Here is a 25112-nt window from a genome sequence, read left to right as displayed (position 1 = left end):
CAAGGAGGTTTTCCTCCTGAAACGCTCTCCGGCTAAAGGGAACGGGAACGAGGGGGGATGTGAAAACCAGAGCCTGGCTCAATACTTCACATTTCAAATGCTTGGACTGTGCTTCCTTCTTTCTGTGTCCTTAACAAGAGGCTGACAAGGCTTTTTCCTGGTGTGTCTGCCATGGGACTGAGCAGGCTGAGATCTCTCGATATCAAACCCCGAACCTTGTTTACCCTTGTTGGACAGTGGCAGAATCGCGTTAGCCCCACCGACTCACTGGGCCCATCTAAACTCATACCACAGAGCCCGCCCCGGCCGGCCCCGGAGTCATTGGCATTCTCCCCTTTCTGTCTCTTCCAGTGACTCTTTACTCTTTGGGCCGGAAGAAGATCCCGAAAGCGCGTCTGTCTCACCAACACAAGCTGGTTCAATACAGGATATTCCCTACCCCAGCCCGTCTCGCTGACAGCCTGGGACCAGCACGGCCCTACGAGCACTGGCAATGATTATTTACATCTGTGGCCATGGTGAAACAGCTTCTACATGAGCAATTGCTGGCACTTTGTGGGAGACTGACCCCGGGGGCTGATGCATTCTCTGCAGAGGTACTAGGGTTCTCAAACGTTTTTTGCTAGGACCCCCTTGAAAATATTTCCGGCTGTGACGACCCCACAATGAAAGTGATGATCCCCCAACGCCAGGGCATCCTTACCGGGCTGATAGCTTGCGACCCCCCATAATAACCTCTCAACGGGTCACAACCCCGCATTTGAGAACCTCTGCACTAGGAAATCCCAGTTCCCCAGCTTTTCACCCCCTCAGGCAGGGTGGGGGGGATTGAACCTGGGTCCTGTCCATCGCAGGTGAGACCACAGGGATAACAGTTATAAGGTAAGCCCCATCATCATCACCTCTTCCCCTGGCCGCTTTGTGTGGAAGGAGGCAGGTCTCTAACGCATTCTCCCGACACAATGCCGGTGCCGGAGCCGCCTGACTCCGGGAGAGGCGTCCCTGGCGGTGGATCCCAAGCAGAGGCGGGGTCTAACTCCATGAGACGGCCAAGGCCTAGGACCCACCCCTCTTGGGGCTAGCGTCTGGGCTGCCGTGGATTGCCTTGTGGGACGCTTGTCTCTGCCCATCCCCTTAGAGAACCAGGGTGAGGCAGGCGCCTTGGGACGCAGAGGGAGCCCAGGCACCTCATTCAGGCTTTGGGGAGCCCAGTGTCATTCCAGGGACTTTCTAGGTGCTTAAAAGTCAGGCGTCAAGGCAGTGAGCACTGCAATGTCTACGGCCCTTTGCGGAGCCGGGCCCTGGTTCTACGTGGCGGGGCTTGGTGAAAACTAGAGAGAAAAGACCAGGTCCTTGACGGCTGTGACTGAGCAAAGACAGGGGGCTGGCTCCCCTGGACTCTACTGATCCGGTGTCAATCAGGAATGACAGCCAAACAATAACACAAACCCAGCAGAAAAGCCTGTGAATCTGTGAGAGGATCCTCTTAATGGGATCAGAGCCCTTCAAATCATTGGATCGTTAGGATAGACAGACAGACAGATAAATAGATAGCCAAGTATAAAATTATGCATAAAATGTACTTACAATGTAAGTTCCTAGGGGCAGGGACTGTCTCTTTGCTGTGTGTGTGTCGACTACCCAGCACAAGGGGCCCTGATCTCGACTGGCGTCTCTAGGCCTTATTGTGATGCAAAGAATACAATCACGCACAGCCAGACAGGCGGGGCGGCCCTGGGGAAAGGTGACTGTCCGGCTTTATCCGGCGAGATCCCCAGCCCTTGTCTCCCATTCGAGGCAATTTCCAGTGTTTACGACGACACAGACAATGGGTAACTAAATTCTCTCTCACTCACACCAGTGCAACCCACTGCCTGGACAGCCCGGAGGTGAGATTCACCCCTGTGCTGAGAACCAGCCCAGACCTAGACACCATTTAAACCTCTCCAGGTGTCAGTGGCGCAGGGGGCAAATTTCAGCCTGTCAGGCCCAGCGATGAGAAGAGCTCGCCTTTACACAGCACTGTGCCTCCATAGCTCCCAGAGTGCTTTGCAAAGGAGGTTGGTGTCCTCACGCGCATGTCACAAAGGGGGAAACTGAGGCAGAGGCGGGGCAGTGACGTGCCCAAAGTCACCCAGCAATCTGGCGGCAGAGCGGGGGATAGAACCCATATCTCCCCAGTGCCAACCCAGCGTGCTAGCCCGAGGCCACACAGCTCTGAAGACCAGCAGCTCTTGACATTGCTGGACCAAGGAGAGCCATAAATCCAGAGCTGGGCACCACACACTGAGAGCAGCCTTATGCCAGGCAAGACACCTCTGAGATGTCCAGAAAACAAAGCAATTACAGCTTGACAGCGCCCGCCCCGCAGCTGGCAGCTCAGCCCATGGCAACCCCAGGGCCCGGGAGGGATCTGCTCCCTGGAGATGCGCCAGGCTGTGAGGCAGGATGATGGGAGCCCTGCCTGTGCAAGGACTGCAGGTTGAGGACGGGTCACACAGAGAGGGGACCCCCGGCTATGGGAAATGTAATTGCACTTGGACTAGAGAGGGAATAAATCAGGTCATGCCTGACCAGGTAGTGATCAACGGCTGGATATCTGGTTGGCAGCCGGTCACAAGCGGCGTGCTCCAGGCCCGTTTTGTTCAACATCTTCATTAATGATCTGGAGGATGGGGTAGATTGCACCCTCGGCAAGTTTGCGGATGACACTAAGCTGGGGGGAGTGGTAGATACCCTGGAAGGTAGGGACAGGATACACAGTGACCTAAACAAACTGGAGGATTGGGCCAAAAGAAATCTGATGAGGTTCAACAAGGACAAGTGCAGAGTCCTGCACTTAGGAAGGAAGAATCCCATGCACAGCTATAGACTGGGGACCGACGAGCTGGGCAGCAGTTCTGCAGAAAAGGACCTGGGGGTAACAGTGGATAAGAAGCTGGCTATGAGTCAGCAGTGTGCCCTGGTTGTCAAGAAGGCTAATGGCATATTGGGCTGCATTAGTAGGAGCATTGCCAGCAGATCGCGGGAAGTGATTATTCCCTCTATTCAGCATTGGTGAGGCCGCATTTGGAGTATTGTGTCCAGTTTTGGGCCCCCCACTACAAAAAGGATGTGGACAAGTTGGAGAGAGTCCAGCGGAGGGCAACAAAAATGATGAGGGGGCTGGAGCACAAGACTTATGAGGAGAGGCTGAGGAACTAGGCCTGTTTAGTCTGCAGAAGAGAAGAATGAGGGGGGATTTGATAGCGGCCTTTAACTACCTGAAAGGGAGTTCCAGGGAGGATGGAGCTAGGGGGCCAGTGGGGGTAGGTGACAGAACAAGGAGCAACGGTCTCAAGTTGCAGTGGGGCAGGGCTAGACACCTCCTGAGGTCCCTTCCAACCCTAATCTAGGATTCTCTGAACCCTGAACCCTGGGCCATGGCCAGCAAGGAGAATGGAGAACCCAGGAGTTGGACACCCCAACACCATGTCAGAAGAGAGAGAGACTAAACTAGTAAGAAAATCACAGCAGAAAATGCCATGATCCGAATCTGGGAGGGACTTAACCCGGCTCTGGAGGGAGATGCTGTGTGGGCTGCACCATGAGCCCTGTGTGAAATGGGCTAGCGAACACTTTCCTGGGCCAGCCTTTCCTGAGGCTGCTGGTCACAGCCAGGCCCTGGGTTCTCTCCAGCTGCCGGCCTGGCTACGCAGATTGCGCTGCGCAGGGGAAGATCACAGGGTCGGCTGAAGTCCTGGCCTGGACCCCACAGTTAAGGAAGAGATGCTGAGTACCCACAGTCTGCACAGGGCAGCCGCTGCTCCCGGGGAAGGCCGGCACAGAGCCCAGCCTCCTGGGCTGAGCGCTGGCGAGCTGTACTCATGCACTGCGTGAGGAGCGCAGGGTCACAGCCCCTTTTGCTGCGCTCTTGATGCTACCTTTAATTTCCTTCCCGGAGCTGAGTTACAGCCAGGCTAGGAATCCCTTCATTCAAGGGGAAAGGCGTGGTGGTCACAGAGCTTTCATCTCCTGCAGGGCGCAGTGCTCTGCATAACAGAGAGCTCCTGTAAGGACGACACACCGGACAGCCAGGCAGCCAGGCAGAGCAGACGGAGTCTAATCCTTTGTTCCCTGACCCGCTGAGAACCTCCACTGAGCACAGCCTGGGCCATGTGTCACTTCACCTCGGCCAGGCCTGGCGTGGTCATTGCGCTGGCATAAACCAGCCGAGAGCGTGACCCTGCCACTGCACAGCGCTGAGCGGCTAGGCACGGGCCGGGGTTTTACACAGCCACCAGCACAATTCTGCATGGCTTTTTATTCAAGATGAGCCAGTGGACCCGGCTGCCTGCAGCAACCCAAGGACGAGGCGTTGCATTAACTCGTTTAAAAAAAACCCAACCCGCCTTTAATCAGTAAACGAGTGTAACCCTTCAGCCAGGCAGAGCCGGCAGCAGGCAGGGCCGGTGCTATAGCGAGGGGTCCCTGTCAATGATGCAACGCCAAACCGGCTCCAGCCCCCAGCCAGTCACCCGGAAATCACACCCTGTCCCCTGGGCGCCCCAAAGACAACACTTCCCCTCTCTCCAGCAGAGTCTGAGTGCAGAAAGTAACCCTTTAATAACAGGAAGGCAGTAACACAGCCTGGCTTGGAACCCGGGCAAACAGAGTTCATGACTCAGCGAGCCAAGCCCACCCCAGAGCACAGGGCGCGTCCTGCGCCTGGCCCGCCTGGCTGCCCCTGCCCTGACCGGCGCAGCTGCAGTGTCCACCGCTCGGTCGGGCTCAGCCAGTCCCGCTCTGCAGGCTCCTGCCAGACACGGGCTGGACCAGGCCTCCTCTGCTGCTGCCTCCTGCCACCTCCAGGCCTCGTCCAGTCCCTGCTCCTGGCTCCTGCCATCTGCAGGTGCCACCACTGCCGGCACCGCTCTGCTGCTTGCCAGTCACGGATCCCCACTTTCTGTAGTGACACAGCTTAGTGAATTTCTGCTGCCAGCTCCTGGGAAAACCTTCCGCTGCCAGAGGAGCCACGTCCCTGCTTTCACCAGACAAACGACTCCAAGAGGAACCATTAATTCCACCTTCTAACAACGGGAGCAGATCGTCGCTCCCTGCCTGAGGGTCGCCCTTTGCCAGGGCAGGTGCACTCTCAACAGACGATTTCTCACTCCTCCTTCCCCCGGATGAGGTGGGAACATCACCCACCACCCTGGCTGTGCTCTGTTCAGTTCAGGGTGAATTTTTCCTGAGCTCAGGCTGGGCCCAGTTCTGCTGCCAGCTCTTCACAAATCGACGCACCAGGTCTCATTACCCCAGCGCTTCACACACGCGTGGGCTGTCGCCCAAAGCCATTTCCACCATGCTCAGCACCGTGTCTGCTTATCACGTACAGCGACATTCTGCTCAGTGCTTCCTTGCACCCGTGCGAACACAAAGCCCTGCCACTAACGCACCCCCTTTCAGTGGCTGAGCAGGAGGGAGGGCCACTCGGCCCGTGCTTACACCAGCTGTACAAAGGCCGCGGGGCCAGGAAGCCGTGGGCAGTAAACCCAGTGATGGGCAGGGAGAGACCCGCGCAGGAGCTGGAAGTCCCTGTTCTGTTTTGTCAGAGCGAAGGAAACAAGTCTGCAGCCCCCTCCCATGGCTAAGGAGCAGGCCGGGGGGGGCTTGCCTGGCATTCCTCGGGGGCTCCTTATCTGGAGCCAGTGCAGTGTCTGTGCTCCGCTATCCTCTGTGAGCCGGAGCTGGGCTGGGTGGGGCTGGGCAGGAAGAGGCTGGCCTGCACAGAGGAGAAGGGAAAGCAGCAACTGCACCGCGACAACAGCACGGCTCTGACACCGTGCACTGCTGAGCCTTTGTGGCGTCTGGCCCCACTCCAGGTGTAACCCTTCTGCCAGACCGAGCCGGCAGCAAGGGCCGGGTTCTGTGTCTAGGGGTCCCTGTCAATGACACAACACCAAACTGGCTCCAGCCCCCACCCAGTCACCTGGAAATCACACCCTGTCCCCTGGGCGCCCCCAAAGGGCAACACGTCCCCTGTCGCCAGCACAGAGTCTGAGTGTAGAAAGAAACCTTTGAATAGCACAAGAGAGGTAACACAGCACTGGTTTGGGAACAGTGCAAACAGCGTTCATGAACTCACTGAACTGAGCCAAACCCAGCCCAGAGCACGGGGCCTGTCCTTCGCCTCCCTTCCTTCTTCTCCTGCACTGACCGGCGTGGTTGCAATGTCCACCTCTTGTGGGTGGCTCCATCCCCTATGCCGCGCCTGTCCGACACGGGCTTGACCAGGCCCCCTCTGCTGCTGTCTGCTCCCGCCTGCGGGCCTCGCCGAGTCCCCGACCGCTGGCAGCGACCACGCCTGTTTCCCACCAACCGCTGGCACCGACCGTGCCTGGCTCCCGCTGACTGCACCGGGCTGGCACCGACTGTACCAGCCTCCCACCAGAGTAGCCTGGTGCTCACTCAGCTCTGTTAGTTGTCAGGCAAGGTTTCCCAGACCCTCTACTGGTTCAGCTCTTAGTGATTTCAGCTCCTGGGTAAACCTTCTGCTGACACACAGACAATGTCCCTGCCTTCAGGAAACAAAAGACTCCCAGAGGAGTCATTACTTCTACCTTTCAACAATGGGAGGAGAGAGTCACTCCATGCCAGGGGAGGGCAGCCCTTCGCCAGGGCCACTGCAATCCCCAGAGAAGACTGCTCCGCCTTTTCCAGGCTGGAACATCTGTCTGCCACCCTTGTGCAGCTCTGTGTAGTTTAGGTGCCGATTTCATCCTAACAGCCTGAGCACAGTTCTGCTGCCATCTGGTCGTACAACTGAAGGACACATTTCATTACCCCAGCAGTTAACACAGACGTGGTTCGTAGCCCACAGCCAGCCCTGCCACCCATTTCCCATTGTGCTCAGCACCTCGCTAAGTTGTGCTAAATACGCACTGGTAGTCATGCAGATACAACGCCCATGCCAATAAAGTGCCCCCCGTTCAGCTGCTGAGCAGGGAGAGCGCCACGCAGACACGCAGACCTGGCTTACACTTGTGCAAGCCTTTGCGGGCCTGGCACCTGCAGTCAGTGGCGGAGGGGAAAACACTTCACATTGTAAGCCACAATTCTGGTGTTTAATGAGTCACGTGAAGCAGAAAAATCCAAGGGATTTATAAGGATGTATACTTGCTACCATACAGGGGAAGTGCACTTAGCTCCATCTGTCTGTCCCCACACACACCTATCTGTCTATCTATCTGTCTATCTATCTATCTGCCTGTCTGTCCGTCCGTCTATCCGTCTGTCTGTCCATCCATCTATCTGTCTATCTGTCTGTCTATCGCCCAGTCTCACAAGTCGATGAGGAGTTCGGATACATATCACAGAATAACACCTCGGCCACTGGAGATGCCCGGGTCAGGCCTTTTTTTGACACAAGACCCTGCGAATCCCCTCTCGAATCGGTTTGGTTTTCACGCTGTAGATGACGGGGTTGAGCACAGGGGGGAGGAAGAGGTGGATGTTCACCATGAGAATGTGAATGACAGGAGCAGTGTTCTCCCCAAACCTGCGAATGATCGCCCAGCCGACCATGGGGATGTAGAAGAGCAGGACAGCGCAGAGGTGTGAGACACAGGTGTTCAGGCCCTTGGTCTGCTCCTCCTTGGACGCGACGCTTAAGACCATCTTAATGATCTTAACGTAAGACAGGACAATCAGCACTGGGTCTAATGCCCCGATGAGCAGGCCTAAAATCAAGCCATATATGCTATTGAGCGTGGTGTCTGAGCACGCCAGCCTTATTACATCCTGATGCAAACAGTACGAATAGGAGAGCACATGGGACCTGCAGAACGGGAGAAGCATAAAGAGACAGATTAGCGGGAGCACCAGGAAGGTAGATCTGCAGACCATCGCCAGCCCTGCTCTTGCGATCCTGGGGCTGGTCAGGATAGAGGCGTATCTCAGAGGGTTACAGATGGCGACATAGCGATCGAAGGCCATGGCCAGGAGCACGGAGGACTCCATGAAGGAGAACGTGTGGATGCAGATCATCTGGAGGAGGCAGGCGCTGAAGCTGATCTCTCGGGCGTTGAACCAAAGCACAGGCAGCACTGTGGGCAGCGTGGACAGAGCCAGAGCCACGTCGGTGGCGGCCAGCATGGAAAGGAAATAGTACATGGGCTGGTGGAGCTGCGGCTCTGCTTTTATGACACACAGGATGGTGCAGTTTCCCAGAATTGCAACAGCGTACATGAAAGAGCACGGGGCAGCAAGCCAGCGGTAGTCACGCTCCAGTCCGGGAATGCCGGTCAGGAGGAACACTGAAGTGCTGCTGTGGTTGGTGGCATCTCCCGCTGACATGCTGGGCCCGTATCGCGTCCCATCTGGGTTCGACGCTCCCTTTGCTGAAACACTAATCGAGAACTAGACAGTTAAAGCGCTCATTAGATTCTGCAGGGCAACACATCCGTTTATCAGCGACTCCGAATGCCTTCCAAAGAGTCGGGTTCTTTTTCTCCTGTTGGGGAAAACAGAGAGTTTTGTAATCAAGGCATTGGGCTGGCCAGACTCAGGCTCAGTTCCCATCTCTTCCACAGGTTTCCTGTAGGAACTTGAGCAAGTCACTTAATCTTTCCGTGCCTCAGTTTCCCATGTGAAAGTGCGGCTAACAATCCCGATTTACTTCACACAGGTGTGCAAGCAAACATCCATTAATGGCTGGGAGTTGATCAGATTCCATGGTGATGAAACCATGACAATTCCCAGATAGCATACAGTGGTTGCTATTAAAAAGCCAGCGTTTACCAACCACGACCAGCTAAGGAGTTAATTGTTGTGTCTGGACCAGCACTCAAGGCGTGCTGGAACGCTCCAGAATGCTGCTCCAACACTTTTGGGGAAGCCAGAACAACCCCTTGCGGTACTTCCAGGACTTGTGTTCCGGCGCGTTGGGAGTGCAGCCCTCACCCTTTGGTGGAGACGTATAAGAATAGCGACGTAGCATTGTTCAGCTCCAGGGCATGTGATAGCACTGGCTAACTCGGGGTGGAAAAGGGAAATGTCTATTTATTCTTGTGCCACTTCTGAAAAAACTCCAACCCGGCAGCGCCCCCAACCCGTGTTTAGGCAGCCTGATTGCCAGGGCGTGCTGAGTAGCTCCCGCTGGTTTCTGAATATCAGCAGCTCGGAAGATCAGGCTTCTTATTTAAATGCCAAAATATGAATTCAGGGGCCTGACTTTTGGTGCCCAGGTTGGAAAAACCTCCAAGCAGCTCAGCTTCCCCAGCTGTGCATGTTGTGCATCCAGGAGGCTGTTGGTTCTGACTGGGGTGAATATGTACGAAACTGAGACAGAGAATAGGTTCATTTTCAGATGTCCACTGAGAAACGCGGACGCTAACACACTGGGACACTCGTCCACAATCCTGCTCAGACAGGGGCCAGCGCTGATTGCTTCACGGGAAGCGTCACCCTGACCACCACACACGAACACACACGTAGCCACCCACCGGCAATTATTCCAGTGCTTGAACCAGTGGAAGGGCGGTAGAGGAGATAGTCCGCGTCTGTTCCTCTCACACACACGTCTTTTCCCTGACTGAAGTGCACCCCTGCCCAGCGAACGCATGGCATTACTCAGCGCTGGGCCACGGGAGAGAAGCAGGATTTCTTCCCGCCCCAGCCGGTAATCAGCGTGTGCCCAGAAGCATGAAGAGCAAGAGCCTTCGTCACAATACTCTCATCAGCGCTTGGTTGTGCTTTGCAGCATGACCTGTTTGAATCAGAATGAACCTAGGAATAGTCAGACTGGATCCAACCCGTGCTCCATCCATCTCCCTGCTCTGGCTGTGGCCAACAGCGGATGCTCCAAAGGGAAGAGCAAGAAACCCAGGCAGATGTGGGATACGCTTCCCCCGTCCCACCCAGGAAGGTCTCACATTAATCCCTAATAGTAAGACATTGACTGAAGACCTGAACCATGAGGTGTTATATCCTCTACCAAAAATGAATAAGATTCTAGACAGTCTTGTGTTGTTAACCATGGAGAGTCCCTCTTTCATGTATCTTAACAGACATTGTTAATTTTCTGGGAAGCATTTAGATAGATAGACAGACAGACAGATATATAGACAGACAGACAGATCGATAGATAGTGGGTGTGTATGGGGATAGATAGATTGATAGATAGACAGATAGATAGATCGATCGATCGATAGGTAGACAGACAGACAGACAGAGACATAGACAGACAGACAGATAGATAGACAGATATATAGACAGACAGACAGACAGACAGGTATGGCGGTTGGTAGGTAGATGCTGACCCCAAACCAGCCCCTCGTTACAAGCGTCAGACACACAATGCCATCTCACAGTGACAATGGGGCTCTGGAAGTGAACTGAGCTGCATTGCCTTGCCACAAACTTATCTAAACTGTACCAAGTGTCGCAGAGCAGAATCAAAGCGAGAAAACACCGCGTACCTGCCTGCATGTCCAGCTGCCCGTGTGTCCTACCTGCAGTGCTGACAGTCAGCCTTTATAACACCTGCTCCAATTCCCAGCCCCAGTCACGGAGCCACGTGGGAATCGCAGCTGGGGTGCTGCTGGGAAGGGCGAGCCAGCTGGACGGTCTAGGGAATTACGTGTATTTGTGAGCATTAGCTGCACCAGCTGAAAGAAATAGCTCTTCGTGTCCCAGCTGTACACAGCCAGCCGCACAGCTGTGGGGAGAGCAGCTGGGCAGAAAGTCCGTTACAATTCCAGGGGTTTTTACTATTTATTTAATTGTAACAAGTATTAAAAGTTCAACAAGTGCTATCAGTGGTCAAAAAAATCTGAAATCAACAGACCAACGTTTTCATCTTCCCTTTTCCGAGGGGTTTGGTTTATTAGAAACCTGAATTCAAAACTCAACCTTTGGAAAATTGTCACCCACCTTCTAATTCTGGGGTAGCCTGCCCCACAATTCCTCACCCGTCATCCCGCCCATCAAATGTAGCCAGCCCTGCCCACCGCGGTCCCAGCAGCGCCATGCAGCGGCCCAGCCGGAGATCAGTGATCTGGGGGGAGTCATCCATCACAGGCAATTTTAAAATCAAGCCTGGCTGTTTTCCAGGAACAGCTGCTCTGGTTCAAGCAGGAATGGTCTGAGGATGTGCCCTGGCCTGTCTTACCCAGGACGGGTTTTAACAAAGCCATGGATGGGATGATTTTGTTGGGGTCAGTCCTGCTTTGAGCAGGGGGTTGGACTAGACACCTCCTGAGGTCCCTTCCAACTCTAATTTTCCTGGTAACCCTATGGACCACCAGGGGCTGAGCTGATTCTCTCTGCAGCACCCGAAGCCTGGGGTGGATCAAGGGAGCTAACAAAGAATCCCTAAAAATGAGCTCCCTTAAAACACTAGGGAGAATGCGACGCAGGGAATTTCCAAAACCAGGTGTAGTTTGAAACTCTGTGCAGTTACATCCTACGTGGTCAGTGTGCTGTATCGAACACGGCGTTCAAAGTACAAGCCAGGACTTCCCGTTGCAAGGGGGGTTTCCTGGGCAGCTCGGAGGCTCTGGGGGAGGGTGCGATCATGTGGGTGCTCAGAGATCAGTCTGCGACAAAGCCAAGCTGGGGTGAGTTGTGCCTCTCTGCCGTAGGGGGCGGCCTGCCTCGTCTCTCTGTCCTGGCGGCTGTGCGCTGGATTTCTGGATTCCAAGAACGGCGCTGTGTAATGCGGCAATCTTTGCAGGCGGGTATTTCTCGTCCGTTTCTAACTCTCTGCGCCGGTGCTGCGAGTCGGTTTTATACCACACCGGGGATACGATGCCCCGGCTGTAGGAATGCTCCAGTCCAAACGACTGGAAACAGGCGCACCGCACCAGGCTCCGTGCGTTCTCTCTGCAGGCCAGTGATTTACACACCCCATTGTGGTGCACTTGGCTGCCCGGTGCTTTGTCTGCTGGGCACTTGCCGTGTAACCCCCCCCGCTGCCAGGGCTCCCCCGCTCCCGGGTCTCACCTCGGTTCAACACGCTCCTTCGCACGAGGCGTTTAGACAGGGTCAGAGTAAAACCAAACTGAGGTTTATTTCACAGCCTTTGAGAGAACCAGTCAAAGAAAAGCAAGTCAGAGGGGTTGGAAACAGGAGGTTCCAGGTGCCAGAAGAACATAACGGGGCAGCCTACAACGGCATGTGGCCCCCCCGCGACGGCCAGCAGCAAATAGCTCCCGTGGGCAGGGAAGGGACGCGAGATGGGGAGTTCTCTGCAGAGTTACTACAGAGCAGTTCTGCGCAGGGGTCTGGTGGGTGGGGCTCAATCACTTGCTCAGGGTCTAACTGATCCCCAGATCTGGGGTCGGGAAGGAGTTTTCCCGCCAGTCAGACTGGCAGAGACCCTGGGGGTTTTCCCCTTCCTCTGGCGCCTGGGGCACGAGGCACTTGCCGGTTGATACTGGTGGAGTTTTAAATCAGGGTTTGAGGACAACAGTAACTCAGCCAGAGGCGAGGGCTCTGTTGCAGGAGCGGGTGGGGGAGGGCCTGTGGCCGGCAATGCGCAGGAGGTCAGACTGCAGGATCATAACACCAGAGCAGCTGGCCACATGGCTGCCATGATGACAACGCAGTGGGTGAGCGAGGGCTATTGCTGTCACGTTTCCTAGCTATCTCCATGAGCCCCCCCCTCGCCCCCGACCCCCCAACGCGCTATCTCTGCGGGGGCACACAGCCACCCTATGAAAACCAGGTTTTGAGTGCAGCTGCCTTGCCCTTACGCCCTCATTTCTCCGTTTCACCCTGCTCTGAGATCTTCTCTTGGGGTAAGACTGTGAGCTCCGTGACGGAGCGCGGCTGTTGTTCACGCTGTCTGTACAGCACTGGGCGCACAGGGGAGCTGTACTATAGCCGCTGGGCTTTGGAATAGAAACAACACGAACTTTTCACAAGGACTGATACTGTCATCCTTCCACCGAGCCAGTGCGACTGGGAGGGAGGCAGAAGCAATGGCTAGAGGTCCAAGCACAGGGAGTCAGGGACTCCGGTGTCTTTCCTTGGCTCTGCCACTGATTTCCTTTGTGGCCTTGGGCAAGTCACTTCCTCGCTCTGTGCCTTAGTTTCCCCAGCTGCGCGTTAGGACTACTAACTAAGTAGTAGTTAGAACTAAGTAGGTAGGGCTACTTCTGCACCCCACAGGTGGGGGTGGTGAGGATGAGGTCTGAATCACTTGCCAAGGGTGCTGCTGCCCCCCGCCCCATCCCAGTTGGCTTTGCCACAGAGCCGGGAGCCTTACACATCAGCCTCCGTTTCTTTGTGGCCCTTCTCCTCTCCTGAGGGAGAGGCCAGCGGGGCTGACGGTGGCGGGACCTTTTGGCGGCTCCCCGCCCGCCCCAGGGCTCATCGGGCCTGTCGCCAGCACTAACCCCGCCCTGCTTCTTTGGAGACAGGGCCGAGACGTTCCCGGAGACAGCCCAAGCGATCGCCAGGCCCACGCACCCCGTAGCTTCCCCGCCCCCCGCTCAGCCTCCCTCGACGACGGCCCGAGAGGCAGCAGCCTGCTCCCTTCACCCTGCGCTCACCCGGAGGCGGAGGCATCGCAGCGGGGGAGGACGGGGTGAGGGAGGCTCTCCGGCTGGTGTGCTGTGACGGTGGGGCTGGTTGTCCGCCCTGTGAAGACTCAGCGGGGTCCCCAGAGCCTTGTGGGCCACTATGCCCAGCAGGTCTCCCCATCTCGCTGGGCAGCAGGCGCGGCCCTGCCTCTGCCCTCCGGTCCGCTGGGACCCTCCGGGGGGTCGGCTGAGCAGGCGGCCTCCCCACTCACCGCCTCCCTGCTGGGCCTGGGCGGGGCACCCGCAGCCGTGAGGAAACGGCTGGAGGGGAAGCGGCAAGGACGGGACGCGGTGGGGGCTCAGTCCAGGCCCCAGGCTCCCTCAGATCCCCTCCCCCAGGAGAACGTGAACAGGGAAGCGTTATTTACCCCTCCACATAACGCAAGAGCCAGGGGTCACCCAATGACGTGAACAGGCAGCAGGTTCAAAACAAACACAAGGAAGTCCGGCTTCACACAAGGCAGGGTCAACCTGTGGAACTCCTCGCCAGGGGATGTTGTGAAGGCCAAAAGTATAACTAGGTCCAGGACAGAATGAGATGAGTCCGCGGAGGACAGGTCCATCGATGGCTATGAGCCAGGCTGGTCAGGGAAGCAGCCCCATGCTCCGGGTGCCCCATAAGCCCTGACTGCCAGAAGCTGGGTCTAGGTGACGGGATGGTCACTCGCTAAGTTGCCCTGGTCTGTTCACTCCCTCTGAAGCACCCGGCACCGGCACTGTCGGCAGACAGGACACTGGGCTAGCGGCGCCCTTGGGCTGACCCAGCCTGGCCGTTCCTGTGTTCCTCTGTTCTCCTCCCCCAGCTCCGCAATCCCATCCCTCCTGAACCTCCACTGAGCCCATGCCTGGGCCCTACTTCCTTTCCAGACACCGCAGAGAAGGCTGCCCAGAACCGGGGTTTTTTCCCCTCTTCTGCTCTCCAGGAGAGCGCCGGCTCCCGGGGGGGGGGACGGAGGGGGACGGGGAACGACACAGCCTGAGACTCTCCCAGCCCCTCTGCTGCGATCCAGGCGCTCGCTCAGGGCAGCGATCGCCCTCCAGCTATTGCTGGAGCCGCCCGCACCCAAAACCCCAGGCCCGCCGCTGAGCAGGAGCGGAGCAGGCCGGCGCGCCCACCCAGCCCTGCCCCGCTCAGCACCCCTGCCCTGGGAGCAGAGGCAGCAGCCGGCGTCCCGCGGGCTAAGACTCAGGGGGACCGGCGCCGTTCGGAGCAGCCTCCTCACCTGCCGACAGCGAGGGCCTCCCCCAACAGCCCGGCCACCCTCCAGCACTAGCCGGGCCAGAGAGGCAGCCCAGGCCTGAGCGTCTGCCCCTCCCCGAGGGCTGGCCCGTGAGCCCCTCTCCCTGCCTGGCACATGGTGACAGCGTGTCCACGGGGCCCCGTAGCAGCTCTGCTATGGCCACCAGCTGGGCAGTCTTGCAGGGTGTGTGCAAACAAACGTGCTGCAGGCTGCAGAGCAATGGAGGGGAGAGAAACTACAGCCTGGGCCGGAGGAGGAGGCACCCGGACGTCTGCCGCGGCCCTGGCAGGGCTCCCTGGTTGGAGGCTCTCGGGCCCAGCAGGGGACATCCCTGGGCTGGAGGAGGGATTGGCCTGGCTGAGAGGGTGGCAGTGGGCGGTGACAGCCCCGCCGATGGCTGGGGGGGGATGGAGCTGGACGGGGGGGGGGTGTAAGGTGAGAACAGCCTGACGGGGAGGGCAGAGGGTGCCCACAGCCCCTGGGCCTGGGTTCCCAGGGGTGCTGGACGCCCGGCAGCCAGCTGCCGGGCTGGGCTGGTTCGAGGGGCGGGGATGTAGCTGAGAAGCCTGTTAATCCGGGGCTGAGCCCCAGGGCGAGGGAGACCTGGGTTTGTTGCTGTGTGTTTGTGGCATCCTCTCTGAGTGACGGGCGGGCGGCTGGGTCCCTTGCCAGCCCCATCGCCCGTGTTGTGGCGTGGAAGGAGAGGGTCGGCGGGGCTCGGTTTGCACCAACCTGGGCACGCACCCTGGTGCTCCAGCAGTGTTTGCAGGGTGCAGGGATTGCCAGCTGTGCCCACCCTTAGAAAACAAGAAGCAAATCAGTCTGGGGGCCCCCTCAGCTGCCCCCAGCCCCCCGTGTCCCCGTCCCCCCAGCTCCCACAGAGACACAGACACGCTGGAGGCTGCAGTGTGAGGCTTTTATTTGGCTGTTACAGCCTGCATTTCCACGGGGCGGAGGGGCCTGGAGCGAAGCAGGCGCTCCCCATCACAGGGATCCCTCCGGGGGGCTCAGTGGTACTGGTGGGCCAGGGCATGGGCCACCACGCCCACCAGCTTCTGCCAGGCGGCCTGGCAGGCGGGCGTGAACTCCCTGGAGTAGTGGGCAGCCAGGACGATGATGAGGATGTCGCCCAGGAGCTGCAGGGGAGAAGTGAGGAAACAGCCCCGGGTCAGCCCCGGCCCGAACCCGCCCAGGTCTCGGCACCACGCCGGGCTGGAGACGCTGCGCTCCTGTTTGTCTGGGTTCACAAACCCCCTGACCCTTTTCCCCGCACCCCCCCTTGGCCCCACCCATTTCTGCCCGCTAGCGCAAGGAGACATTTTGGACCCGCTGCAGGGCAGCCTGGGCCGTGGCTCAGGGGCACAGGAGCCAGTCGAACCCTTCCTAGCCCGGCTGGGGGCCCTCGCTAGCGCACACGGAGCCCAGGCATTGTTTTCAGTAGCACTTGTCCTGTCCCTGACCTTCCCCCTGGACATTTCCCAGCCGGGCTGCCCGGCTCACGCTGGCGGCCTGGGTGCGGCTGAGACGAAGCAGAGACCGGCTCTGGATCCAGCGGGGCGGGAGGCCAGCGCTTCAGGCTATGCAATTCCACCCCTGCATTCGTCGAAGGACACCCCCTGCCCTCTCTGAGCGGAGCCCCTCCTCCCCGCTGCTCCCCCTAACCCTCTGCCCCCCTCGCTGTGCCGTCCCCGAACACCCCACCCATCATTCCCTCTGTCCCATTAGTTACTCGCTGCATTTAACCCCCCCCACTCTGCAGCTTCCCCATAAGTGATGCCTCCCTGCCCCACAGGACAAAGTGCCGGCCCCGTGTCCAGGGACGGGCGGGGTCAGCCCGGGAACCCGGCTCACCCTGAAGTTCTCCGGATCCACGTGCAGCTTGTTGCAGTGCAGCTCGCTCAGCTTGGCGTAGGTGGCCTTGATGTTGTCCAGATTCTTCACGGCGTCCCCGAAGGAGGTCAGCACCTTCTTGCCGTGGGCGCGGACCTTGGGGTTGCCGAGGATGGCGGTGGCGCTGGAGAGGTTCCCGAAGGAATCGAAAAACCTCTGGGTCCAGGGGTAGACGATCAGCAGCCTAGAGAGGGAGACAGGAGCAGAGAGACGCACACGGTCACTTTGCTGGCCGGGGAGGCCACGGGGCGGGCGGGCGCCGAGGGGCTCAGCCTACCTGGCCAGGGCTTCGCCGCCGCATTCCTCCACGTTGACTTTGCCCCACAGGCTGGTGATGAGCTGCTTCTCCTCGGCTGTCCAGTGAACCATGGTGCCGAGCCAGTGGTCGTTTGCAGAGCGGCTGAGAGAGGAACCCGGGACTGAGCAGCAGACCCCCCGCGGGACTTTTATCCCCGGGCCTCAGCTCCTCCCCCGCGTGGGGGGCACGGCCATTGGTCAGCCCCAGGGTGGGGTCTGCGCCGGCTGGGAGCATGAGGGAGGGGACGGCCTGTGCCGGGCGGGGCCTGCTGAGAAGGGGGCCCCAGGTCAAGAGGAGGGCGCGATCTCGGCTCTCGGCCCCGCTCTCCAGGCCCGCGGCTCGCCGCTGTTGAAGGGAGTCCCGGGGGGTTGGGGGGGGCGGCCCGAGGGAGAGGGGCCAATTCAATCCCGCTGAAACCCCCAAACCGGGGCCGAAGGGTGCCCAGGGGCCTGGCCGGCGCTGAATGCCGCGCATCTCCGCCAGGGCGCCCGGCAGTTTGGGCAAGGGGCCGTATCTCTTCGGGGGCGACCCCCAAGGCTGCTTTCTGGCAGGAATCGCTTGTTCCTGGGGAGGGGAGACCAACTCGCTAGGATCCCTGGGGAAGATTTAGCCACTCAGTACCCCCCCACACACACACTGGGGATCAGCGCAGGGGCTGCCAGCCTCTGGACGGGGCGGGGGGCAGCTGGGCCAGCGCTGCCACTCTGCACACGTCTGCTGTGCTCGCTCTTTGCAAGGATCACCCAACGGGCCACGCAGCGAACTCACCCCCTCTGCCCAGGGCAGCCCATCGAATAGCCCGGGCCTGGCCCAGCTCGCCCCGTCTGCCCAGGGCAGCCCGTCAAATAACCCGGGCCTGGCCCAGCTCGCCCCGTCTGCCCAGAGCAGCCCGTCAAATAACCCGGGCCTGGCCCAGCTCGTCCTGTCTGCCCAGAGCAGCCCGTCAAATAACCCGGGCCTGGCCCAGCTCGTCCTGTCTGCCCAGGGCAGCCCGTCAAATAACCCGGGCCTGGCCCAGCTCGCCCCGTCTGCCCAGGGCAGCCCATCGAATAGCCCAGGCCTGGCCCAGCTCGCCCCGTCTGCCCAGGGCAGCCCGTCAAATAGCCCGGGCCTGGCCCAGCTCGCCCCGTCTGCCCAGGGCAGGTGAAACCAGTGGCCTTTTGCCATACAGGGGCTCTCGCTGGTCTGCTTGACATTCCAGGGAGCACAGAAGCCCACTGCACAAACCGGGCTCCCACGGGCACCGGCGTGTGACTCTGGGGCGCCGTTTTTCCCCCTGAAGCGCATGGATTCGGGCCGGCGGCTGCCTTGGGAAGGTGTTTTGTAGCCCTGGCGCCAAACCCAGCCAGCGTCGGGCTGAGCCTGACAAGGAGCGTCACAGCCCCAAGATGGCCACTCCCGTCCCGGTGCCGGCTCTCTGGGCCCTGGGCTGTCCTGTGGAACAGAGCCATCGTGCGGTCACGGGGCGGGCGGCCGCCGTGCAGCTAGCCAGCTCTCCACGGGGGAGGCCTTGGTGCAGCCGGGCCATGCGTGGCTACGGGGCTGGCTGAGACGCTAGCCCAGCCGTGGCCTGCGCCTGCTTCTGGCTGTCTGCAGCCGCTGCACCCGGGCCCCGGCCCAGGCAAGTTGTCCCTTCGGACGGACGGGCTGGGAGCTGAGCCGAGGCTGGCCTCTTTCCCCAGGGTTTAGCTGCCTTTGGACCAGGCTGCGGGGGGGGTCAGGGGGGTGCTGGGCCGTGGGGCCAGACCTGCAATCCCTGCAGTGCAGGCACCAGACCCCTGGGGAGACGGATGTGCAACGGAGGGCGGGGGGCGTGAGCGTCTGGGGGGGAGGAAAGGTTCCACTGCATGCTGCCGCGAAGCTGGCGTTTCCAGCCGCTCTCGGTGAGCGTGCGAGTGAGGCGTGGCTCTGTTCACCGAAGGGGTGTTCACGTAAACCTGGGGGTAACAGTGGATAAGAAGCTGGATATGAGTCAGCAGTGTGCCCTGGTTGTCAAGAAGGCTAATGGCATATTGGGCTGCATTAGTAGGAGCATTGCCAGCAGGTCACGGGAAGTGATTATTCCCCTCTATTCGGCATTGGTGAGGCTGCATTTAGAGTATTGTGTCCAGTTTTGGTCGCCCACTACAAAAAGGATATGGACAAGTTGGAGAGAGTCCAGAGGAGGGCAACAAAATGATTAGGGGGCTGGAGCACAGGACTTATGAGGAGAGGCTGAGGGAACTGGGCTTGTTCAGTCTGCAGAAGAGAAGAATGAGGGGGGATTTGATAGCAGCCTTTAACTACCTGAAAGGGGGTCCCAGGGAGGATGGAGCTAGGCTGTTCTCGGTGGTGGCAGATGACAGAACAAGGAGCAACAGTCTCAAGTTGCAGTGGGGGAGGTCTAGGTTGGACATTAGGTAAAAAGTTTTCACTAGGAGGGTGGTGAAGCACTGGAATGGGTTACCTAGGGAGGTGGGGGAATCTCCATCTTTAGAGGTTTTTAAGCTGAGGCTTGACAAAGCCCTGGCTGGGAAGATTTAGCTGAGGTTAGTCCTGCTTTGAGCAGGGGTTGGACTAGATACCTCCTGAGGTCCCTTTCAACTCTCATATTCTATGATTCTATGAATGCAGCAGGCCCGGCACGGCCAGGGGGACGGCGCTGTCCCGCTCCTGGCCAGGTTACAGACCAAGGCTCCCGGCCCGTGACCCTTTACGCACACGTGCCAGGGCAGCTCCTTGAACCCAGTGGCAGCGGCTGGCAGGAAGTTGCCCGGCTGCCTCTCCGCTGGCAGGCCCAGGCCCCGCAGGGACGCTCCCCGGGCGAAGGGGGGGGGGGGGGGGGCGAGGGCTGGGCTCACTGAAGGCGGGCCGCGTCTTGATAGCGCCACGGGAAATATTTATCTGTCAGCTGCCCCCACCCAGGCCTGGACTGAGCCAGCATGAGTCAGCGCGTTGCCCACCCGCAGAGGGCCTGGGGGGGTTGGACTCTTCCCGCCTGGGGGGGGCAGTTTGTATTTATTCCTGCCACCATGAAGCCAGCGAATAAACCGACCATCCCCTGAGTGCAGGGAAATACCCCCGGGCCCGCCACTAACCCGGAGCTTTCTGCTTCGGGCGCGTTACTGGGCTTCTTGTGAGCGCTCCGGGGTTCTCACACAGGGGGTCGCGAGGTTATTATGGGGGGGCCTGTGCTCTCAGCCCCCGTGCATGCTGGTAGGGGTGGCACGGCACGGCATGGGGGGGGTCATCAATCTTTGGGGGGGGCGTCGTCACAGCTGGAAATATTTTCAAAGGGGATCCCAGCCACAGCCGTGTGAGAAGCTGCTGCTGAGCGGGGCGGGCGGGTGCGTGTCTCAGTGACCGGCCCGTGCGGAGCCTGGCGCCCTTGCACCGTGAGGCTGGTGTCAGAGCGCAGGGAAATCCCACCGGCCCCAGCCCTTCGACGACAAGACAACCCAGCCCGTGAGCTGACCCACTGCCCTGTATCACATGGCCCAGCAACCCCCCCAAGCGCCCCGCCGATTCTTGCCGCCCCGTGCCCCAGGGTCCCCATTCCCCCCCGCGCACACAGACACAGGCACTCAGGGAGCCTTCGGCTGACGGCTTTTATTTGATTGTCACAGCCTGTCACTACCAGGGGGGATTGCCATGGGTGCAGAGGAGGGTCGCTGGAGCTCTCTCGCTGGTGGGTCCCTCCTGCCGACTCAGTGGTACCTGAGGGCCAGAGCGTGGGCCACGGCACTGACCAGCTTCTGCCAGGCGGCCTGGCAGGCGGGAGAGAACTCCTTATGGAAGTGGGCAGCCAGGACGATGATGAGGATGTTCCCCAGGAGCTGGAGAGGAGAAGGAAGAAACCCCCCAGCTCAGCACCGGTCCGAACTGCCGCCGCCCGCCGGTCAGATCTCAGGGGTTTGGCCAGGGGGATGTCTCACTAGCCCTCCGTGCTCACAGGCCCCTGCCTGTCTCTGCAGAATGGCCTGGAACCGGGGACTGTAGCAAACGCGGCGCGGGGTGGTTAGCCCCGGGACGCCTGCCAAGCCAGGGGGCTAGCCGCCCGCCCGCCCGCCACCCCCGGCACTGCAGTGTCGGGCCTCAGGGGGGCGGGAATTCGTTCCACCAGAGAGCAAAGGTGGCCGGCAAATGCTCCTCACCCCAGACAGCTCCTGACATCCCCGGGATGGCTGGGTTTTCTCTTCCCCAACTCCCACTTGTGTTCCCTTCTGCGTCTCTCCTGTCTCTGTCTCACACGCGGCCCTTCCGTGTGACGTTCCCTGCTCACATCTCCTTCCCCCACGCGTGCTTTCACCTTTCTTTTCCCCTGCCTGCCGGCCGCCCTCACTTTCCCCACAGCCTCACCCTCACTCTTTGCCTTTCCCTTCACCTCCTGCTTCTCCCCCTCCGTCTGCCCTAGCCCTACGACCCCACCCCGCTGCTCCACGCCCGCCGCTTCTCCCTCCCCTCGCCCTTCATTTCCTGCCTGCCCCCTGATTTCCTCACCCCGGCCCGGGAGGTTTTCTCTTGCGACTCCCCCACCGTGCGCGACCCTCCAGCCCGTAGGAGACGCGCTAAGCAGAGAGCCGCGTGGAGCCCTGGTAGCGTCGGGAGACGGCAGGCCTCGCCCCCCGCCGGTATTTCACCCAGCAAGGATCCAGCCAGGCTGAGCAAACCCTTGCCTCAGAGATGCCCCTCCCGCTGGACCTGCCCCATGGCTCCTGCCGGCCTCTCTAGCCTGCCCCCGTTCCAAACTTTCCCGGCACAACCTGAATCCTTCGCACCTTTGCTCCCGCTCCCGGCTGGCATCTGGGGGTACAATTCTGAACCCCCACTGAGCGCGCCCTAGTGAAGACATGGCTCACCCCAGCCTGGTCTGACATGGAGCTGCTCACGCCACTGGACGGGAGAACACAGGTGAGGCCGCACTGGCCCGTAGCCAGGATGGCCCCGGTGGTTCTCCGCTCTGGAGACGGGGTGGGGTGGGGAAAGGGCTCAGCCCAGAGCCGGACTCACCTTGAAGTTCTCCGGATCCACGTGCAGCTTCTCGCAGTGCAGCTCGCTCAGATGGGCAAAGTTGGCCTTGATGTGGTCCAGGTCCTTCACGGCGTCCCCAAAGGCGGTCAGCACCTTCTTGCCGTGGGCATGGACCTTGGGGTTGTGGAGGATGGCGTTGGCGCTGGAGAGGTTCCCGAAGGAAGTGAAAAACCTCTGGGTCCAGGGGTAGACGATCATCAGCCTAGAGAGGGAGACAGGAGCAGAGACAGGCACACGGTTACTGCAGGCTGCCCGAAGACGCGGCAGCTCCTTAAAGGCTGGGAGGCCGCGGGGCGGGCGGGCACCGAGGGGCTCAGCCTACCTGGCCAGGGATTCGCCACCAATTTCCTCCACATTGACCTTGCTCCACAAGTCGGTGATGAACTGCTTCTCCTCGGCTGACCACTGCTCCATGGTGATGAGAATGGGCTTGCTTGGTGCGGCAGCTGTGTGAAGGAACCCGTAGCTGAGCCCGAGTGCCCCTCAGGGACTTTTATACTCGACCCAGGGCTCCTCCTCGTCTGAGCTGCCACGGCCATTGGCCGGGCCCGGGGCCAACGCTGCCAGGCAGCCTGGGGGAGGAGGCACCGTGTTTTGGGGTGTGGTCTGCGGGGCACCGTGCCCAGGGCTAACGCCAGGGCAGAGCTTCGCTTCCCCCTCCCTGGTTTCTCCCTCGCACGGCCAGGCAGCTCTCCTCCCCAGAGACCAAAGGGTGGGGCTGTGGTCCATCCCGACGGCCATGACGGCCCCGCTCACAGCCCCGAAGGGAGGCTGGCACGGGCACCCGTCCTGTCCCGTCTGGGGTGAAAGTCGCCCTGCGTTCCTCTGGGGCACAGGAGGACACGGCTGGGGTCGGCATGATTCTTTCTGACGGTAGCACCAAGACCGCCCCGCCCCAGGGCCCCGTCCTGCCCGGCAGGGTAAGAGAGAGCCCCTCTGTCAAGGGACCGAGGCTTTAAATAGGCAAGAAAGACCCGACATGGACGCAAAGACGCGTCCTGGCAAAGGAAGCAGTCGTGATCTGTATTACGTTAGCGTAGAGACAGACCCCTCTTCAGATGGTGAAGGGACTTGCCCAAGGTTACCCAGAAAGTCTGTAGCAGAGCTGGGAGCCGAACCCAGCTCTCTTCCCCTGCCTTGTAGGCCGAGACGCTCTATGGCCAGTGCTACAGCTGCTCTGGTCCCAGCACCCGATCGCTGGGACCTGGGTCCTTCCTGTGGACCGGAGCCATCTAGGAGCCACGGCGCGCGAGGCCGGCTCGAGGTAGCCACGTCCCAGCTGGGACAGAGCTTGTCGGGGGCTTTGCACACTGCCCTGAGACGGGCGGGTGGGGCGGGGACGCGGGCAGACGTGCATTGGGCTCCGTTGCCCGTGGGGTGCACAGCTGGGGGCAGGGTCTGTTTCCACCGGCTGGTAGCAGCCCCAGGCTTGGCCCGTGGGTGACCTGAGACACAGCGGCCAGGGGCCAGAGCTGAAGGCCGGGGGAATCTCGGCACGGGGCCGGGCTCCACAGGAGACGATGGGCCGTGGGCCGTGCCAGGCAGGGCCCGGCTCTCCGGGGAGCCGGCAGCGCAGCGTTCATTTCCAGTCGCTCCCGTCCAAGTGTCCAGATGCTCTCAGCGCCCGCTGCGGGGCCGGCCCCGCCGCCCGCTGACAGTGTCCCCCATACCGGGGAACGCACAGCTGCTCCCGGGCACAGGGAGCATTGCACATCCCAGCAGCCAGGTGCGAGGGGGCAGGGGACCGGTGAATGCCCCGGGGCCTGCCGCTGGCCTACATTGGGGCAGGGGTCTGCAGGGGATGAGATGAACATCCCCCGGGTGTAACGCCTGCGCCCTGGCCTGTCTGGAGTAATCTGCCGACGAGGGCCCAGGCATCAAAGCCGGCGCGACCCCAACCCCAGCCTACACAGGCGAGCGGCCCCGCCCAGCCTGCAGAGTTAGCAGCAGCAGCGCCCTGGAAACCTGCTGCCTGCGAGATGTTAGCCGATGTGTGTGTGTGTCTGGCTGGGTGTGTGTGTGTGTCTGGGTGTGTGTGTGTGTATTTCTGTGCGTGTTAGTGGTGACAGGCCTGCATACTCCCCGGTGCTGTCCCGCTGGACGTGTAATGCTCAGAGTGCAGCTCCTAGAAGCCGCGGCAGGAGCTGCACCTCTCCTGTTTCTGCAGCGTCTCCCGTGCCCCAGACCCCGCCGCACGCTGACAGACCCGGGCACGCAGCGGAGACGGCAGCGGGTGGTCTTTGTGTGGTGGTGCCGCTCACACAAGGGGCACGTCCTGCACGTAGCCGTGCCGGGACGCAGCAGAGCTCTTCCTCCCGACGGCCCCGGCGGACGGGTTAGTGACACTCACCCGGGCCAGTTCTGTCAAGCAGCCTGGCAGTGGGCATCCAAGGTGAGGACGAGGCCGTCGGCCAGGAGCTGCAGGGGAGAAAGAAGAAAATACCCCCCCCTCCTGGGCCAACACCGAGCCGACCCCCAGGTCCGTCTGTCCAGTAGTAACACGCTGACATTCTGGGCATGGGGCCCGTCCGAGGAACCTCCCAGGTGGGACCCCTGAGCTGCGGGACAGGAGAGCGCCGCGGAGCCGCGCCTGCACGGCGGCTGGACTTGTGCTGCCCTGCAAACCGCGCTCTGCCCCCTTCCACTGCCCCTTCCCCCCCCGGCCGGGACAGGAGAAAGCCGCCCACGGTTCTGCGGGATCAGGCCCCTCGTGGGGTCGTTTGGGCAGGTTTCAGCCCTGCCTCGAACTCCCGCCAAGAAGCCTCGAGGTGTTAAAATATTCAGTGAGGCGGGGAGCCGAGCGGTTTTGTCCTAGCCCGCTGCCCTCCCCTCACTTCCCCGGCTCAAGCCTCTTCTTTCCCCAGCAGCTGATTCACTTTACTGCCCCTTTCCCTTCTGCTGTCTGGCACTGGTTTACCCTCTCCTGCTCGTCCCCCTCTGCCTTTCCCTCCGTCTGCCCCCTCCCTCTGCCCCCCAGCTCTCTGTACACTCTTGCCTTGGGCAGCTCCCTCCTGCGGACAGGCCCGTCGGCCAGCCGGAATGCCCTCCGCTCCCCACCGACCCGGGCTGGCAGCCGCCGGCTGCGCGCTGGACGTCCCCTGAGCC

The 25112-nt window shown here is 60.4% G+C and overlaps 3 protein-coding genes across 3 annotated transcripts; all 3 read right to left on the bottom strand.

Moving 5' to 3' along the window:
• Nucleotides 1-7389: 7389 nt before the first annotated feature.
• Nucleotides 7390-8337, bottom strand: LOC137160180 (olfactory receptor 51I2-like). The gene has a single exon (XM_067558632.1). The coding sequence runs from the start codon at nt 8335-8337 to the stop codon at nt 7390-7392; it is 948 nt and encodes a 315-aa protein (XP_067414733.1).
• Nucleotides 8338-15724: 7387 nt separating this feature from the next.
• On the bottom strand, nt 15725-17100 carry LOC137160199 (hemoglobin subunit beta). The gene is made up of 3 exons (XM_067558645.1): nt 16977-17100; nt 16661-16883; nt 15725-15945 (listed from the first exon to the last, which is right to left on the bottom strand). Exons 1-3 carry the CDS (start codon nt 17066-17068, stop codon nt 15817-15819), a joined length of 444 nt encoding a protein of 147 aa, XP_067414746.1. The 5' UTR covers nt 17069-17100; the 3' UTR covers nt 15725-15816.
• A 3470-nt stretch (nt 17101-20570) lies between these two features.
• Nucleotides 20571-22470, bottom strand: LOC137160197 (hemoglobin subunit beta-like). The gene is made up of 3 exons (XM_067558644.1): nt 22330-22470; nt 21987-22209; nt 20571-20812 (listed from the first exon to the last, which is right to left on the bottom strand). The coding sequence occupies exons 1-3, from the start codon at nt 22419-22421 to the stop codon at nt 20684-20686; spliced, it is 444 nt and encodes a 147-aa protein (XP_067414745.1). The 5' UTR covers nt 22422-22470; the 3' UTR covers nt 20571-20683.
• Nucleotides 22471-25112: the final 2642 nt, after the last annotated feature.

The sequence above is a fragment of the Emydura macquarii genome, unplaced genomic scaffold (assembly GCF_026122565.2).
Source record: "Emydura macquarii macquarii isolate MOO-44397 ecotype Brisbane River unplaced genomic scaffold, CSIRO-AGI_Emac_v2 contig_2170, whole genome shotgun sequence".
In the NCBI taxonomy this organism is placed as follows: Eukaryota; Metazoa; Chordata; order Testudines; family Chelidae; genus Emydura; species Emydura macquarii.
Note: the sequence above shows the minus strand (reverse complement) of the source record. Positions and strands in the feature narration are given on the sequence as shown.